General features: G+C 42.7%; 1 protein-coding gene across 8 annotated transcripts in view; it reads right to left on the bottom strand.

Moving 5' to 3' along the window:
* ITPR2 (inositol 1,4,5-trisphosphate receptor type 2) overlaps nt 1–16,008 on the bottom strand; it is a 352,451-nt gene that overhangs the window by 22,352 nt on the left and 314,091 nt on the right. For 7 of the 8 annotated variants that reach the window (XM_053252991.1, XM_053252992.1, XM_053252990.1 and 4 more), the window contains 2 exons: nt 15,613–15,778; nt 10,584–10,744 (listed from right to left, as the gene is read on the bottom strand). In XM_053252991.1, the coding sequence (XP_053108966.1) occupies nt 10,584–10,744; nt 15,613–15,778 (327 nt within the window). Of the gene's footprint in view, nt 1–10,582; nt 10,745–15,612; nt 15,779–16,008 lie in introns of those variants that run through there. The other variant, XM_053252998.1, reaches the window with a different exon arrangement.

Consider the following 16,008-nt stretch of genomic DNA (forward strand, 5'->3'; position numbering starts at 1 on the left):
TTTACATAGAAAAAGAATGAGACAGCATTCTGTTTGTTTGTTTGTTTAAGTTACAACATACATTTGTATGTCAAGGTAGACTGCTAGAGCGCAAGTGGAGAAAGACTCATCTCAAATCCGACAGATTACAACACAGAGTGCATTTGAAAACCTATGCTCTGGCAATGCGTGCAGCAAAAAAGCAGTTCTTTGCTGCCCACATTGCTTCTGCAAGCTCACGGCCAGTGGAGCTGACTAGGGTTGTGAGAGGGCTAGTTCATGCCCCTCCTCCCTTCCTCTTCTGAAGTCTAACACATATGTATTGGACTTCCTTGGCAATGCTCCACTTGCATATAAGCTGAATTGGATCACACTATGGTCACTGTACCCCAATGGTTCTACAACTCTGACACCCTGCAGCAGGTCCTGGGCCCCACTCAGGATTAAGTCCAAGGTTGCCTTCTCTCTGGTTGGTTTTGCAACCATCTTTTCTAAGGCCCAGTCATTTAGCATATCTAGAAATCTGGCCTCTCAGTCAATAGCTGCATGTGAATTTGCCCAGTCTATGTGAGGGTAATTGAAGTCACCCAATATTACAGCTCTGTCTCTCCTTGACGCCTCTCTGATTTGCTTGTCCAACTCCAGGTCACTCTCAGCATTTTGATCCAGAGAGTGATAACACCTCCCTAGTAACACATTTCCCTTAAGTCCTTGTATTGTCACTCATAATGTTTCTGTGGAGGATTCCGGTCCACCTTGGTTTTCTAGTTTGTTGGATTCTATCCCTTCTTTAACATAGTGCTACTCCACCCCACCCCCCACCAATCCCCTTCCTGTAACTGTCTTCCACTGGTTCTCACAATTCCACAGTCTCCCATTGGTTCTCACCAATCCACCAGGTTTCTCTTATGCCCACTATAGCTATGTTTTCCTTGGTAATCAAGCACTCTAACTCGCCCATCTTGGCCTGGAGGCATCTGGCATTAAACACCAATAAGCTGACTCTCTTACCTGGCGTTGGTGTGTACTATCTCCCTTACCATCATTTGACCAGCTGCCATATGCTTCAATATGTTCTACTCCTGGTTCTATTCTGTCCCCTTTTGGTTTATCTGGAAAGTGTGCACTCTTGCACCTTAGGGAGATTTTGTTTGCCGAACCAGATACCACCCAGTTCCTGTCATCAACTCCCCAAGGCATCATTTTAAAAGCTGCTCTGTGACCTCTTTAATTTTAAGCACCAGCAGTCTGGATCCATCTTAGTTCAAGTGCAGCCCATGTCTTTGCTTGCCCCAAAATGTATTCCAGTGCCAAACAAATCTAAACCCCTTCTCCCTGGACTTCAATATGCTACCTAGAAGCTACCTAGAAGACTAAATGCGACCTAGAAGCCTAAATTTGGCTTTCAGGACCTCACAAATACACCTTCCAACATAATTGGCGCTGAAATGCACCAAAACAGCTGACTCCTTCCCAGCACTGACTATCTATCTATCTAGTTCCAGCATCTTCCTGACTTCACACCAGGAAGGCAGGTCACCTTGCGGTTTACACATGGGCCACAATCTCTCTATGCCCCTAATGATTGAATCACCCACTACTAGGAGGCCTCCAACCCCCAGAGGAGTATCCTCTGTGCGAGAGGATATGGGCATCCCTTCTAAGGGAGCATTTCCCTCTTCCTCAGAATGCTGTTGTCCTTCCCTGGGACCTTCATTCTCCATGACAGCCAAGGAGATGTCAGCCTGGGAGTGGGATGCCTCCATCCCATTCTCATCCGCATACCTCTCTGCCTCCCTGAGCTTCTCCAGTTCAACCACCTTGGCTTTGAGGGTATGAACTTCTTCCTTGAGAGCCAGGAGCTCTTTGCACTGAGTGCACACCCATGACTTCTGCCCTTCAAGCACAGAGTTCATACATGAAACACTCTGTGCAATCCACTGGGAAGCACCCCCTCCCCTGTTGTCATTCTACCTTCATACTCGTTCTATTAGCTATTTAGAATATACAAGCTTAACCCACACAGAGCATCTGTGCACTAGTACTTGACTGCTCCCCTCACCCTCTGCCACAGCCCCCCTAACCTCAGAGACTTCCCCACCCCCACCCGAGCCCCTTCTTTGCTGCTGCCACCACCACGGCCACTTCACTCGGCTGACGAGAGGCTTGGGCCCGTCCCTTGCCCTTCCTTCTTCCCCTCCCTTCTCTCTCTCTCTCTCTCGCCCTCCCTCCCTGAGTTAACAGATCTTGTTCATCTTGTTTCCTCATCTAATTCACACCAAGGCAGCCTCCTTCTCCTGAAGGGGCTCTTTCCTCCCTCATGACCCCTCTCTTCCAGAGGCGTATCTAGGGAAAATAGTGCCTAGGGCAAGCACTGAAATTGCGCCCCCTGTCCAAACATCTGACACCCATCTTTCAGATAACTTTACCATAATATCAGCTGAAAAATACAAATCAAGCTCATTAATCTTTTAATATTTCAAAAACAATTTAGCAGTGGATATAGCCAAACCAAAAAAATGTGGGAAAACTACAAATTTCAGTATGCTGGAGCTCATGAAATACCCAAATACTATGTGGAGGTATACTTGGAAAACTAAACAGAAGTGCCTATCTAATTCTCTACTATGCACTGTAGCATCACTATTACATAAGTTTTAAAAATAAATGGAGAATTTGACTTTTCCCAGATATTCTGAAAATAATTAAAGGATATGCAGAGTAAACTGTGTCACTGCTTGGAATATATTCTAGTATTTCAGAAAGACAGTTAAAATTAGAGAAAGAGCAAGAAACTCCCAGTGGGCCTTAACTAAGGATTTCACACTGATTCAAAGACAAACTCACCATTAATAGCCATAATAGCCATAATTAATAGCCATAGCCATTAAGACATCACATTTAACTCACTTATCACACGAAGCAAAGTAAGAGCAAATGAATACAACCTAGCTCATAAACTTCAGCTCAGTATTCACAAGCCTGATTCTCTGTACATAGTGCCAGTCTGAATATGTGTACAGTGACTTACATTATATTAAAAAAAAAATTAAAAAAAAATTACCTATAGCCCCTTCAGGGGACATCCTAAAGGCCATGGGGGGGTCTGCAAAGGTTACCCCCTCCTCTTGCTGGCCTCTAGAGCCTTGCAGGGACCATTTGAGCATGTGCGGTGGTCATTTTTTAAAATAATTTTTTTTAAAAAATGGCCACTGAAAACAAAATGGCCACCACACTTGCTCAAATGGCCTCTGCAAGGCCTGGCATGGCCTAGGGCCTCACAGAGGCCATTTGAGCATGCCCAATGGCCATTTTGTTTTTGGTGGCCATTTAAAAAAAATTAATTTTAAGAAATGGCGCCCCCTTCAAGTGGCGCCCGGGGCACGTGCCCTGCCTGCCCTACCCTAGATACGCCCCTGCTCGCTTCACAGACCCCTGCCCACTATCTTTTTATATCTATAGATTCCTCTCCTCTACAATCAAGAACATCTTCCGACCAGTAACAGTTGAATTCCAACTGACCTTAACTGTCACAGGCTCCTCCTCCCTATCTTCATATGGAATCCCCTCCACACTACACAATCCCCATGTTGCAACAGGCTCATCCTCCCTATCTGCATATGGAATCCTCACTGCCCAATCACTATGGTGCTTCTGCTCTCACAGGCTCCTCCTCCCTATCTGCATATGGAATCCTCACTGCCCAATCAGGTGCTTCTGCTCACAAGAGCTGCCACACACGGGATTAGCCACAAGTACACCTTTGAGAATTATATAGATAGCGCTAATTTACTTGGAAGCTAAGTCTTAGCTGCAGCTGTCAGCTAATAAAAAGTTTTAAGCTCTGCCTTCCAAGAAAATTACAGAAGTGTGGTAGTACTCACTGTCTCCTCGTGCTGGGTGTCTCATTTGTGATAAAGGGGGACTGCTTGAGTGCCTCCCTACACACATCTCCACTCCACGCAAAATTCCTTTTATATCTGTTAGCAAACTCCTGTTCACAAAGCTCCCCTGATCTGAGCCTTGTCTTCTCAAGAGCTGCTTTCAAACTGAAGGAATGTGCCCCCTCTCATAAGCTGTGTGACTCACCTGCAGCTAATCTCCACCAAGTGTCTCTCCAGGCACAACTGAAACTGAAACTGCCCTGTCTAAAACAAACCCCTCACTGGACAAAAACCAAACCTAGGAAAGGCTAGCCCCCAAAAACTCACCTAGTCCTTTCCCCTTTGCTTTCTTGTTGATTTATTCTTTATTTATTTATTTACTTGCTTGTTTGCTTCTTTACAAAATAAAAAAACATTTGCTTTCCCCCCTGGTCTAAGCCTTGTCTTCTCAAGAGCTGATTTCAAACTGAGCCTCCTCAGGAATGTGGCCCCTCCCACAAGCTGTGTGACTCACCTGCAGCTAATCCCCACCCATTGGCCATATTCACATGTAATGTGGAACTGCAATGGAATGGGCCTGGGGTTAAGCAGACATTACATCTGAATGTGGTCAACCTGGGTTATGTGCAGCAATGAAACCAAAGGTTCAGATTTGGAATTCCAATCTGAACTCCAATCTACTCTCCAGTATGCCCAAATTCAGAGGGGGGGGGGTGTCCCTCAGAAGTGTGGCTCCATGGGAAAAGAGTTCCGCCTTACATGTGAATGCGGCCAGTCTCTCTAGGCACAATTGAAACTGAAACTGCCCTGTCAAAAACAAATGCCTAGCCAACCCAACATCAAACCCTAGGAAAGGCTAGCCCTAACAAACTCGCCTAGTCCTTTCCCCTTTTGCTGAATATATTTTTGCTGAAATATATATCTGTTGAATATGAATTTGTTGAAAAGTGATATATTAGTAGGAGTGCTGCTGCTACTACTACTGGGTTTGCGCTAGGCTTTTTACAAGTTGCAAACCATGTCTGACTATGCTGCAGAGTAGGTACCCATTTTATAATTTACTTCAGGACTTCTCTCTGTAGGATCAGTTTTTGACAGTATTCAAACGTGTTGCGTAAGTAATGGAAATATACAATTTCCATCGTACTCGACGTCTTTGGACACTGCCATGCACATATGGTTGTTGCAGCATCGAAGAGCCTAGTGGAGGCCTTCCTGTATATCCCCCACCACAAATTATCTCCCTCTGCTGCTTCATCCAGGTACGTTTGAGAAACAGAAAGAGGCGGGGGGAGGGGAATGTCCGGTCTGTACTAGTTTCAATCTGGACTCTGATTTATGCTGATTAACATCCAGAGGCCATTCGATGACGTAATCTGGTTCCCCTGAATTATTTTTAATGCAGACAAAGGCAGGAGGTGCGATGGAATCCACCCCGTGACTAGTTATTTTTCCCTTTTTGAATTAATTTGGCAAGTTGAACTTACATTTGGTTTTTAATACAATGTTCTTCTACTCAAACCATGCATTCTGCCAAATTATTCAAAACAGAGAATCAAATAAAATCCAGCAGCCTACTGTCAACATTCTGAGTCATTATCTTGTCGAAACTGGTTTTTCAACCTGAATGGCTGAGAGCATGAGTTAAAGAGAACACTTTGGTCCCTGTGTTAATATTTTAGAGGCTCAAATCCAGAGATCCCACCATTAGCGCTAATGAAAAATACATTAGTGCATTGCATCAGTAATTTCCAACTGCTGGCACAAGAGGATTAATACACTTAGTATGAATATTAATACACACATTGGGATAAATATTAATACATGATACCATGCAAGTTTGAAAACTGAAAAAGGATAGTTGGTAAAGAACTACAAATGACAAAACTGTCAGTCCAATATTCTAATCTACACAACACAACAATGCAAAGATCTAGACAGGCTGCTTCCTACATGATTTATTTTTCCCCTTTTTGCACTTGACTACAATACATTGTACAACATATATGCAGTCTGTGTCAAATGTCAAATTCCATATGCATGGGGTTTTTTTTGCTGCCCGTCCCTTTTAAGTGTATGTATGCTGTTGTTTAATCTTTTCCTGCTTCTGTTTAAAAAGGAGCACATGATGAATCTTCTCATGCACATATCATGCATGATGCATGGTGCACGTTTTATACTTGTGTGCAGCTATGAGGCAAGTATTGAATACTAAAGGGATTAATGATATGAATGGCCCTATGTGAACCATGTCCAGCTCGACTTTTACCAATAACTCTATGCAGATGGCCCAACCACCTTTAGGAGAGAATAAGATCTGATCTTGGATTCAACGGCGGCCCCTACCTGTTATAAACAGGAGCAATTTGCTGCACTAGAAACAGCAGCTGTCTCTGGGGAGTGTCTCAAGATCAGAGGTTACTTCTTTCACACACAGCTATATTTCCAGGGATGTCCAGGCTGCCATGGACTGATCTCTAAATGTGAACTGGCCCACAGGCTAGCAAAACCAGCCTCATGCTTTTCTGTTTCAGTGGTCCTATGCATTGCACAATCTGCTTCCTTCTGTATATTGAACTTATTTCAGATACCATTGCAGATTACTATTTGGCTTGATCAAGCCAAATAGGTGTTCAAGCACATGCTTAAATTTGTACACAGATCATTTGATTCTGATGCTTAAAGCACATTGGCTGACATGATAAGAAAAATACTAAAAATAGTCCCATTGGACTACTAGGCTAAGTTAGGCATTGCCCTTTAATTTCAATGGGACTTATTTGTGTAGTCAGCCAATGTTTTGTGGACCAGAGCTTACAACAGCTGGTACAAATACCTAAAGAGGCTGTAGCTGAAGTCCTGATTAAAAATAAAACACCTATCAGTTATTAGAATAAAATGTTACTTACAGGAGATACTTACATGGATGCCTTTCTGCCCCCCTCCACCATGTATTCTTGCAACTTTCCCTCTCACAAAGGATTCTCACTCTATACACAGTGGCTCAAGCATGGGGTATGAAGGCTAAACAGGTGACAAGAAGTGTGAATCCTACCATGGCTCCTACTTAGTAGGACTGTACACAAAACAGATTTTGCATTTTGTTTCGAGCTTGAAACAAAACATAGATGGCTAAAATGTTTTCTGGCTGTTTCAATAAAACAAAACAAAAATCATTTTGAGTGTTTCGGCCATAGGGAACAATGGGGAAATTCAAAACACCCCATTGTTCCCTGTAGGTCGCTCCTAAGGACACCAAAGTTGGTGGGTTGGGCATGATGGGTGTTATGTACCATCCAACCCACAAAAGAAATGGGTGTGAGTAATTTTAAACAGATTTTGAATATTTTCCCCAAACCCCATAGGATTTTAACCCCATAAAATTAAACATTTGTTATAAATTGCCTGCTTGCATGTTTCTTTTGTGGGTTGGATGGTAGGTAGCCATACCAACCAACCCACTTGGGGTAGGTAGCCCTACCACCCAACCCACTTCTTTTGTGGGTTGCATGGTATCATCCCTACCACCCAACCCACTTTTGGGTCCCTAGAAGCTACCCATGGGGAACAGTGGGGTGTTTCAAGTTTCCTTATTGTTCCCTATGGCCGGGACAAGCTGCACTTACAGAAGGCACTGCACAAAGGTTCTGCATTACAATTTGCAATTCATTTTGCAACCCTGCCTTGAAAAACATTGCAGAAGCACACAGTAAAAAGTAATCTGTCCCTCCAAACATGGAACACACATTTCAAACACAGTCCAAAACATGGCCAGAAAAGAATCACTAACCCAAAATCCACTGCAGTGCCTGCGCTGCAGGAACATAATTGGCATAAGTTGCTCTCTCACACACAATTATGACTCCTTACATTCCTAGCATTGCAACAGTTGCCACAGCAGAACCCATAGCAGCAAGCATAGCCATAAGCTGAACTAGAACAACTTTAGCCACATTTTGACTGGGTACACCTTGCAATGCGGATTGCAGAGCAGACCAGAGCAGTGAGTGAAGCATAAGTTAGTTTCAAGGCCAGATATGGAGTTCATCACAGCAATCACCAAAAAATATCACATACACAGCTGCCATTGTCCATTTCTCGCCACAACACTATGTCAGAAACAAAACAAACTACAACTCAAGGAAGGAAGGCACCCAAATTCTGTCTTTGTCAATCTGAGATTCAGCAAAACCAGATAGTTACAGCAGCAATAGTACAGCATATTACACCCGGTTTTGAGAAAACCACAAAATCAAACCTTCCTTCCTCCTCTCTTATGTATCCTCTTCAAGAGATGGACACTATAAGGGCTCTTTCTGTCTCCCAGTCCCTTTGAATATATTTTGAAATGTCCTCCTTTTTTGCTTTCCTCTTCCTCCCCCCTCCTCCCAGCCAATGGCGGCAAAGTTGCCCATGACAACACTTGATTTGTATTATAACATGCCAACCAAGGAGATTGCAAGCCAATCGGAAGCCAGTGCCAGAAAACCAAACCTACGGTGAGATGTATGTATTCTAGATATGGATACAGCTCATGCATCTCCAAAGGTTTCCCTAAATTTATCTACAATAAGAAGAAATATTAAATATTTGATTCTTTGAATTGTTACATATTGGCACAGGAATCTCATTTTATATTATTCAAGGAAGTGACCAGATAACAAGCTACATATTATGCAAAATCCATGAGCTGGTAGGCTGAGGAGGTAGAATTCTGGACTGTTACTATCCCAGATTACAGGTACAGCGCCATATTACAGAATGTTCCTCACAAACCATATTGTAAATTCTTCCCCCCTAATGTGCTAGTTTATTTATTTAGTTTAGTTTATTACTTGCAGGGAGTTTGTTTTTCAAACTTGGGCGAGCATTAAAAAAACGTGCAGCATGAACAACACAGTTCCAGAGTCTATCACATCATTCTGTGAACACAGAGATTGCCTCTGAGCTTCTAAAGGTTTGCAATGGCCCACCTTTGGTTTGCAATGGTCCACCTTTGTCATGCCTGGCTTGTTTCCTGAGCTCAGTTGGAAACATCTGAGATCAGGAAGTTTTTGTTGAAAGTACTAGGTCAATTCCCTTAGACCTAGTAGAATGTAAAATACCTTTGAACACCAGGCCTGTCCTTTGGGTAAGGCAACCAGGGCTATTGCCCCCTGTTCAAAAAGCCCCATGTCCCAGGCCCCGCAGTGGCCAAGCAGTCTGCTTTGGGCTCCACCTTACCACCATCTGCAGAGGCACACTCTCCTGGCCTGAGGTCACATATGCACAGCAGTTGTGCACCCCCAAAATAGCTATCTGGCTGCCCTACTGGCTGCTGCTGCTGCTTGTTCCAACGTCCATGTAGTTTGGCCTTGAGGGGCTTGATTTCTCAGCTTCAGAATTCCCCGATTCTCAGGCTCCCTCTCCCAGGGCCTTTGGGTGTGGGCAAGGGGGGAAACAATTGCCCCACACATTGTATGGTTCAACATCTGAAATGATCAGATTGGTTCTTTTCGTTCATCTGAAATGATCAAATTGGTTCTTTTCATTCAAGGCAGTAAAACTAACCAGTTAAAATATAACTCCAGGATCAAGTTATTTCATTATTTGGAGTTATTACATTGACACAGGGTCAGTGGCTGAATCAGGAAGTGGCTGAATCATTGAACTCTGAATGTACATGCACAAATACATATAATGCATATTATATTGGAATGTTAAGGAGACCCCACACATGCTGATTCACCCCCAGCCCCGCACCCACTAGGGACAGCCCTGTTCAACATGGACATATTCTCCCATACCACATTATCTACAATCACTGCAAATAATGAAAAATGGTTTGGTCTTGTACTTAGGAGATCATTGTACCAAAGGACTATGATAAAAATAAGAGAAAATTATGTTTTACTACAAGTGTGATAATTACTATCAAAAATAGTCAAGCAAATAAGCTGTTAAAAATCTTGATTCCCACTAAGGTCAAAAGCAAAGTTCCAATTGATTTTAATAAATTTAAGTTTTCACTTTATATTCTGCCAGCAAGTAGTGACTAAGGATGGGATGATAAATGTAATTCTCACCAGCCTTTTCTATGGGAGTTCTTTCTGATCTTGCTGTGGTCAGTGGGAGCCGTTCAGCAAAAGATACCTTCACTTGCCCCAGGCATACTGAAAGAAAATTGCTCATTGGGGCACATCCAACTATCCTATGATCTCTCCCTTGAGTTTTATTCCCTATGAATCTAAATTGTTGCAGTGTCCCGAAAGCATACCATGTGCCGTCCCTCTAACTCGGGACATTATTATAATAGCCGTCTGTAGCTTTGTCAATGTTTCCTCAGATCAGTAACAGAAAAAAGAGCTCATTTCCAGAACTCTATTTCCCCCTTCTTCTTTTGCTCAGCAGTAGATCATATTTTACAGAATAGCAGCACAACAATATAGGACAAAAAATTAGAAATGCGTATTGTGATCCATGGGGTCCTGATTCCAATTTGGCCTGAAAACCAGAAAAATCCAGAATTGAGCATGAGAATGCAGGATCCTGACAGAAACTGTGAATTTTGCTTTCATCTTTACATTATGCCCAATACTGGGCCCTTGCCACAGGCTCTTGCAAACTCAGTAAAATACTTTTGTAGCTATAAAGTGGAAGCTTAAAGTTAAAGTAGAATTCAGTCCTGCTACACTGGAAAAGGCCACCTCCCAGCTACACAACTCATAGAAACTGACTCACCACAATCATTTGAGCCACGTAACTTTCGGGACCAGTGTATTCTGTTGGGTCTTTCACTCTGACCAAAACTATAAAGTAGAGATAGTGCCACATGTTGTGTTCCGATTTTATGTGCTCTTCAAATGAAACTGTCTTGTTATCAAATTTGTCTCGCTCAAGCCCTGTGAAAAGGAGACACACACAAAAACCATTTTATTGGCCCAATCACTCTGTCAATACTTGTCTTTCATGCAAATTAAAATAAATTCCTGTTCTTAAAGCTTCTGGGCCTACATAAAGCCTGAAAACCAGCCTCAGAGGTGCTCTTACCCCGGGACTTCCGATCCGAAGTCCAGGGCCTCCACACCCGCTGGGGGCCATCAAGTCCTCTTCAGTCTGTTCTGGGTGGTGTGGTCACCTCGCCACTGGCCCGCAATGCACCGGGCAGTCAAGCATTACTGTGACCTACGCCGGGTGGCCAAGCGTGACCTCTGCTTTAGAGGGGGAAGTGGGGAAAGAAATATGTGGGGTGGGAATATGTTAAGTTGTGTGTTGACATGTTTCTGCTAATGCATATTTGCATAAATATACCTGTTTTATATTCTTACATTCTTGTGAGTTCAGTTGCTGTTTGCCCTCAAGAAGTCAAGTGTTAAAAATACTGCGAGTGTCATGGTGTGTGTGTGTGTGTGTGTGTGTGTGTGTGTGTGTGTGTGTGTAGGGAGATGATGCTTCTTGCAGTGGGGGTGGGTGGGCCTCCAAAGGATTTTAGGTCCAAGTTCCAAAATAAACTAGGTGCACCTCTGAGCAGCCCTCTCCTTCGTAGTCCTCCTCCTCAAGTTTTGGGGGAAAGGAATTATGCAGAGGGGCTTGCAAAACTGTGGAGGAAGGAGACTGGCTACAGGGAAGCCTGGGGATAGAGAGGGTTAGCATGGAAGCACTTGGGATGGGGTGGGGCATTCTGAGATTTAGAGTACTCTTTGGAAAAGCCCAAGCTCTTTTCCAAGATTTTTTAAAAAATGCTCTTTAAACCCATTCTGAACCAAGATGGGGGAAGTTCACCCATTTCTGGGAAGAACCAAGAACTCCACCTTGTTTCCTTACAGAATACCTAAATACAAAAGATTCTGGCACAAACCAAATACTCCATAGATCTTGTGTGTTCATATGTCAAGGAAGGGCATTGTCCTCACTGCCTGAAATGTAATGGGTGGCTATAATATCCAGAGCCATCTACAGGCCATGAGATGAACTGGGGGAAAGTGGAAGGGGATTGAAAATAAAACGGCTAATAATATAATGCCCTTATACAAAACTATGGTGCGGCCACACTTGGAGTACTGCATACAATTCTGGTCACCACATCTAAAAAAGGACATTGTAGAACTGGAAAAGGTGCAGAAGAGGGTAACCAAGATGATCAGGGGCTCAGAGCACCTTTCTTATGAAGCAAGGCTACAACACCCGGGCCTTCCACTCCCTGCCTGCCTAACTCTCTTAACGAACCTGGCTGTTAGCCGAGGCTAAGGCTGCACTCACACCCTTACCCCAGCTACCAGGTATCGTGTGTCTCCCTAGGCTGAATTCAGCCCAAGGAGACACAAAGATGGGTGCATAAAGTACCTGTCTGACAGGGGAATCCCCAGTGCAACCAGAGGCGTATCTTGGGAAAATAGCGCCTAGGGCAAGCACTGAAATTGCGCCCCCCTGTACAAGCATCTGACACCCATCTTTCAGATAACTTTACCATAATATCAGCTCAAAAATCCAAGTCAAGCTCATTAATCTTTTAATATTTCAAAAACTATTTAGCAGTGGACGTAGCCAGACCAAAAAATGCTGGGAAACTACAAATTTCAATATGCTGGGGCTCATGAAATACCCCAATACGATGTGGAGGTGTACTTGGAAAACTAAACAGAAGTGCTTGTCTAATTCTCTACTATGCATTGTAGTATCACTATTACATAAGTTTTAAAAATAAATGGAGAATTTGACTTTTCCCAGATACTCCGAAAATAATTAAAGAATATGCAGAGTAAACTGTGTCACTGCTTGGAATATATTCTAGTATTTCAGAAAGACAGTTAAAATGAGAGAAAGAGAGCAAGTAACTCACAGTGGGCCTTAACACTAAGAATTTCACACTGATTCAAAGACAAACTCACCATTAATAGCCATATTATTAAGACATCACATTTAACTCACTTATCACAAGAAGCAAAGTAAGAGCAAATGTATTCAATCCTCGCTCATAAGCTTCAGCTCAGTATTCACAAGCCCTGATTCTCTGTACATAGTGCCAAAGTGAATATGTGTACAGTGACTTATATTATATTTAATTTTTTTAAAAAAATTATCTGTAGCCCCTTCGGGGGGCTTCCTAAAGGCCATGGGGGGGGGGGTCTGCAAAGGTTCCCCCTCCACCATTGGCCTCTAGGGCCTCGCAGGGACCATTTGAGCATGTGCAGTGGCCATTTTAAAAAATAATTTTTTTTAAAAGGCCAGTGAAAACAAAATGGCCACCGTGCATGCTCAAATGGCCTCTGCAAGGCTTGGTATGGCCTAGGGCCTCACAGAGGCCATTTGAGCATGCACAATGGCCATTTTGTTTTGGGCTGCCATTTTTATTATTTTTTTTAAAAAAAAATAAAAATGGCACCCCCTTCAAGTGGCACCCGGGGCACGTGCCCTGCCTGCCCCACTCTAGATACGCCCCTGTTCTGGCCCTGGATCCCTCCATCCTGCTCCGTGCAGCTCTGAGCAGGGCTGCCCATGTGGGCACTCAGGAGGTGCACCGAGGATGACCTGCTTGGTCATCTGCAGGGAGGTAAATGCAAGCATCCTATGTTTGTCATCACCTGAATGACAGGAAGCCCTGCACCGGAGAATATACCAAAAGCAGTGCACTGTAGTTGCAAGTGTGTGACGTGTCAAGGAGGAATGTGTTCCTGTCATGCCTTTGGGCTACCTTTCACTGGTAGGTATATATGCCAGACTTGGGAGAACAATTAGAAAAAGCTCTCTAATCCTGATACTGAGACTGAAGACATATACAGTATCTGATGAGAGTGACTTTGAATAGGATGTTGTGCTTTTGAAGCTGAGACATTAAAACACTTTCTTTTAGAAAATATTTACTACAAAATTAGCCAAAATGTAAACAGTTCTATACATTGCAAGGATGATATTTCCGTGGATAATTTATCCTCACTGAAAGCACAGTTTTGTTTTGTTTTGTTTTGTGTACTGTACTGTATATCTATTTTGTTTAAAGCTGCCAAATAAGGAAAATATGATAATTTCCCCATGAAAGAACATCTAATTGTCATTATTCCTAAAGAAATTATTCTGAAATGTCCATGCATTGATTCTCTAACTCCTTTCATGGAGTGAAAATAGAGCATACTGTAGCAGTTGGGCATTGTGAGTGTTGTGGAAAACGAAGGTGATGTTTCCCCCTTGGAATCATAATCCCCAAATGCTTTGTCTGATTGTTGCATAGCTTCTGATAGCAAGCTAAATGGAGAACACTTTATTGTTATAATATGTAGTTGAAAGATCAAGGCTTGGAAACTATTTTTTGACCTTAAGTGACGTTTGAAAAACAATATTTGTTCACACGTTATACACATTTTGCACTGTCTATTCTGCATCTTTCTCATGATGCTACCACAAGTTATTTCAACACACTGTAGATCTCTTTCAGGCACTTTGAACCCTCTGGGGCCTAAATTGGACAAAATGTTATAGCCCCAACAGCTTCTGCCAACCAAGTGTAACATTTGATTTTAGGGCTGTTCCTTTAAATTTGTCCTAACAAAATCTGCAGGAATTTTCACAGAGAACTTTCAGCCCAAAGATGGGTAATTATTGCCTATGAAAAATAAAAAAGTACGAATGCAGAGATCACCAGCTGCCACAAAACAACACAATAATGGGATCTGTCTCAAGGCTTATTGGTTGGTGACATCCCAGTTCCTGTCCAAGGAAGTTCACTTGGCCACCTTCTTTTACACTGAAGAGGTAGGTGAAGATTGTTTATTTCAGAGGACTTTTAACCTGCATTTTAGTTAATAATTTAAAACAAAGAATATTGGCTTACATGTCCTGTAGCATAAAACGGGCATTGCAGAACTGCCTGTGCTAACACATACAGTGATAATGCTGTGGAAGAGAGCAGTACCGGAACAACTGACCTCTTACATAATTATATATCACTAGCCGACCACGCACAGAGCATCTGTGCACTCTTTGGGGCCGGCGGTTACCTCTCCCACCCCCTTCCCCTGGTGGAGCAGTGGTAAAACTGCCGCCCTGTAACCAGAAGGTTACAAGTTCGATCCTGACCAGGGGCTCAAGGTTGACTCAGCCTTCCATCCTTCCGAGGTCGGTAAAATGAGTACCCAGAATGTTGGGGGCAATATGCTACATCATTGTAAACCGCTTAGAGAGCTCCGGCTATAGAGCGGTATATAAATGTAAGTGCTATTGCTATTGCTATTGCTAAACACCTGACTGGAGTGCCTAATTCAGTGGTCTCCCCCTTTACTCTGTTCTCAAAGTGGTTTGTTTCATGACAGGTGGTATTTGGGTTAAGAAGAAGAATGCTGGTGAACTTCACAGAGTAGAATTTTGGGAATTTAAAGTGTGTGGCTTTCTGAAAGCCTAAAGTCTTTCTCTGCACCCAAGCTTAGAGAAGTTTACAGGCAGCTCTGAAGGATATCTTTCTCACTTGTCATTCAGAAAAGGAATAAGAGCAGTGTTCTCTCTAATTTTTTTCATCTGTGTGCAGAATGAGTTTTGTTCTGGGCAGCAATATCAAGGCAGTGTGTGTGCACATGCATTCAGAATGGGGCCTTCCTGATTCAACCTGAGCAGGATCTAAAATTAACTGAGCGGACATGAAAAAACTTGTGAGTGCAAGCATGTGCACATGCCTTAGAGGGAACACTGAATAAGAGGTATTTTAAATAAGCTCTTCTAACAGAAAGAGACTCTTCAAAAGTTCTCGAAATTTATTACTTCACCCTAGATTTCTAAGACGTACCACAGATGAAACAGGTTGTCTTTAAGATTTCCTCTTTTTTCTGCTTTTCACTTCTGAGATCTGCAAATGTATCAATGATGACTCCAAAGATGAGGTTCAGCACAATAATGATGACAATGAAATAAAACAGGAGATCATAAACAACTCGAGCAGCAAAGAGTGGTTCCTGGAACAACAATAGTGTTTCTATGTGATATAAAATTTGCATCCAGTGAAAAGCATTTAGACATTTTTAATGAGTGAGTTTTGAAACTTTTCATAAAACTGAGTTTTTACCCCCATTTTCATAATACCCATCTAGGTCAATCAATGCTACAAGCCAGATGCTCTATCATGGGTGTTACATCCTATTCACCTTATGCAGCTAGTTAAGAAAAATTAATTTAACTATGCACA

The sequence above is a fragment of the Hemicordylus capensis genome, chromosome 5 (genome assembly GCF_027244095.1).
Source record: "Hemicordylus capensis ecotype Gifberg chromosome 5, rHemCap1.1.pri, whole genome shotgun sequence".
NCBI classification, from domain to species: Eukaryota; Metazoa; Chordata; class Lepidosauria; order Squamata; family Cordylidae; genus Hemicordylus; species Hemicordylus capensis.